General features: G+C 41.9%; 1 protein-coding gene across 1 annotated transcript in view; it reads left to right on the top strand.

The window, feature by feature from the left end:
* Window positions 1-3572, top strand: part of NEB (nebulin) — a 225660-nt gene that overhangs the window by 93020 nt on the left and 129068 nt on the right. The window contains exon 60 of the mRNA XM_008566372.1: window positions 2746-2853. Coding sequence (XP_008564594.1) covers window positions 2746-2853 — 108 coding nt within the window. The remainder of the gene's footprint in view (window positions 1-2745; window positions 2854-3572) is intronic.

Below are 3572 nucleotides of genomic sequence, written 5' to 3'. Positions count from 1 at the left end.
ACGCTAGGTTTCCTCTATCCTGCATTTAAGCATTTGGTAATTTATCTCGATATAAAGATTGACATTTATCTCTATGCAATTTCTTCTTAGATTGAGCCCATGGGTTTAAGCCTGTGGAGATGTTTGTGAATCTAAGATTCTTTCAGCTGATACATTAGTTATTTCTCCTAGCTTTGTGCCACCAGCAAGGAAAATATTGTTTCTTTGACAGCACAGATCAACAATATATTACTCTTCTGCAGAATATAACTTTGAGAATTCAGATAGAATTGCTAACATCATGAGTAATTTCATTTTGGGGGTACAGACTGTAATTTTAGTGCTTATATAACTAGCTCTTAATTGTCACCCAGAACTAAAAACATCAAGTCCTACTCTAAAATTAGAAAGGATTGAATTTTTAGCTAAACCTATAGCATAGGCCCTCTATTGTTGCAGGAAAGCATGCACTGTATGTGCAGGAATTTCAGTAAACAAAAGAGCCCCTGTTACGATCCACTCAGCATTTCTGGAATTCTCAACTCTCTGTCTTTGCTGGAAAAGCTCAGAGGTGCTATAGTGCTGCTGATAGTTCTGTGAGGCCCTGGTGACCTTTTTCCTTTCCCCCGAGGGCCCCTACTCCACCTACCCAGGCCAGGACTCACCCAGGGATACCCACCCCCCGTGTTAAAAAGAAGAGAACTTTGTGTTAGTTTTCTGTTTTATGTAGAATTAAGCACCAACCTATTTTATATATATATATATTGCATCCTGGTGAGGGAAAGTAATTATTATTATGTAGGGTTTCAGAATTTATGTGTAAAGTTGTATCTTATAATATCAAACTAATTAACTTTCAGTTTAGCATCCCGAACATGAAGGTAAAGGTAGACGTGGTGAGCTGTAACACAAGGAACTTTAGTTTTGAGCTTAAACATTCTGGATATAAAACCCATCTGATCACCAGTCCTAGCCCATGAGTAAATTGAGAAGGCCAAAAGAGTGTCTTTTTTGTTTGTTTGTTTGTTTGTTTTTGGTTTTGGTTTTGGGGGTTTTTTGTCTTTTTTTTTTTTCTTGAGACCGGCCGCACCGTGCTCAGCCCGTGAGTGCACCGGCCATCCCTACATAGGATCCGAACCCGCAGCCGAGTGCTGCTGCGCTCCCAGCGCTGCACCCTCCCGAGTGCGCCATGGGCTCGGCCCAAGAGAGTGTCTTTTAACATAAAGGGTTCAGCACATATATGTGTAAATACATACTTTGGGCTTTTTAAAACAGAGATCTCTAGCTTCTTTTGAAAAAGCCAGAAGTTCTGACTTACATTCCCAAGTGCCAACAAATCAAATAGCTATTGTAGCAACAATTCCTACCTTTCACCTTCATGTCATTAGCCTGGCCCCTAGGGAACCTGAACAGATCCCTGATATATGGTCTATGTAGCTGTGATGTTTGTAACAGGGATGAATGAAAAGAGTCAAAATGTCTATCAGCAATGCATTGCTAAGATAAATTATGTTGCATCTCAACCATGGAGAGAAACAAAAATGTTTTGATCACCTACTACGTGACATTGAGCTAGGTGCTTTATAAATATTGCCCTTTTAATTTCCACAAAAACTCTCATTAGGTAGATATTAGTACTAAATGTCAGTTTACAGATGAGGGAACAGGTTATACAGATGCCCAGAGTCACATAGTTGATAAGTGGCAGTGACTAGATTTGAGCCCCTGCTTGGGCTCCAGAGCCTCAGCTATGCATCACTGAAAAAACAGAGATGAGCCCCTGGTGAGCACTTGCTGCTGGGCTGGATGCTGGGCCCTGAGCTGCAGATACAGAGAGCTACTTACTGACATGGAAAGACTTCCATCATCTAACAAGTGGAAATGAGTTTGTAAAACTGTGCACTATATTGTAAGCACCATCTTCTTATCTCAGAGTCAGGTGCTCACAGTCCAACTCCAGACTCTTCAGTCTCCTGCCACTTCTTCCTGGGGCCTCACCCCACTTCCTTCAACACCCCATGCTTTTACTCCCCCATGCCTTGGTTGATGGGATTCCCTGTGCCCTTGACTGCCATATTAGTCTATTGAAACCCTACTCATCACTCAAAGTTCAACTCAAAGGTATCTGCAAGAATTTCCATGATTCTCAATTCACAATTCATTACTCCTTCCTGGAGCTCTTGATGAATAATGTGGTTAGACTTTTCAGCAGTTGGTTCCACAGGTTATCAGTCTTCCCATAAGTTCTCCCAGAAACCTTGAAGCTGAGAGAGGTCTCGACCTCACCTTTGATTCTCAAGTAAGTACCCAGCACAGTTACAGATACAGAATCAGCGCAGAAAAATTGTGAATCAAATTCATTGCCATGATCAATAGTTAATCAAGTCTTTCCCTTCTATCCACATTTTGCCACCTTAGGCTCATCAGTTTCAGCTTAATTTTTCCAGTGATTTTCAAACCTGATTCATTGTTTTAATTTAAAAATTTAAAACAACATATAATATGTATGGATAGTTAATTCAACATAAGCTTCAAAGTAAAAAATAGAGGTGCAGTGTTCTCCCCAGGTATCATTTGCTAAGTCTTCACTTCAGCAAACATGCAGAAGGCTTAGAACTATTCTGACTTACGCACTATTCTGACTTCAGCACTATTCCGCTGTACTACAGGCTCTATCTGTGGAAAACTCAGTGAATTATTTCAGTCCTCTGTCAGGTTTTGGATATAGATGTCAACATCTATCTAATTTTTTCCCCCCAAATTTAGAGTCTGTATAAACTCGCCAACGAAGAAGCAAAGAAGAAAGGCTATGACTTGCGGAGCGATGCCATCCCCATTGTGGCGGCCAAGGCCTCCAGGGACATCATCAGTGACGTGAGTCATCAGTTCCGTTCTGAGCATGGGATCAATCTGCTGTGGCATTTTCACTGAACTAAATCTTTAAAAAGAATTTTCCTGAACCTCTGAAAATATATCCCGATGTATTTGTGTGGGATTTTTCAGAAAACTAGTTTTGGGGGAAATAGAAAATTTGATGTTTATAAGAGAGGTTTGTAACCCCTACAACACAGCATCTTCAGTGAAAACTGGTCCACCAAGGAGAGAAAGACCATTTATGTGTAAACTGTTANAAAGAATTTTCCTGAACCTCTGAAAATATATCCCGATGTATTTGTGTGGGATTTTTCAGAAAACTAGTTTTGGGGGAAATAGAAAATTTGATGTTTATAAGAGAGGTTTGTAACCCCTACAACACAGCATCTTCAGTGAAAACTGGTCCACCAAGGAGAGAAAGACCATTTATGTGTAAACTGTTACAGTGCAGCTGCTGGCTTGGAGATGCTTATATAAAAATAATCACTGTGGGGCCGGCCCGGTGGTGCACTGCTACAGTGCGCCGCTTGGGAAGCACAGCGGCGCTCCCGCCGAGGGTTTGGATCCCACATACAGACCGGTTCCTGCTCACTGGCTGAGCGAGCTGCGGGCGCAGCGCCGAGGGTTGCGATCCCGTTGCCGGTCCCGGTCCGGTCTGGGAGCGACACTGAGGGTTGCGATCCATTGCCGGACACGAAAAGAGACAAAAAGGAAAAAAG

This window comes from Galeopterus variegatus, unplaced genomic scaffold, assembly GCF_000696425.1.
Source record: "Galeopterus variegatus unplaced genomic scaffold, G_variegatus-3.0.2 Scaffold237, whole genome shotgun sequence".
Taxonomy (NCBI): Eukaryota; Metazoa; Chordata; class Mammalia; order Dermoptera; family Cynocephalidae; genus Galeopterus; species Galeopterus variegatus.
Note: the sequence above shows the minus strand (reverse complement) of the source record. Positions and strands in the feature narration are given on the sequence as shown.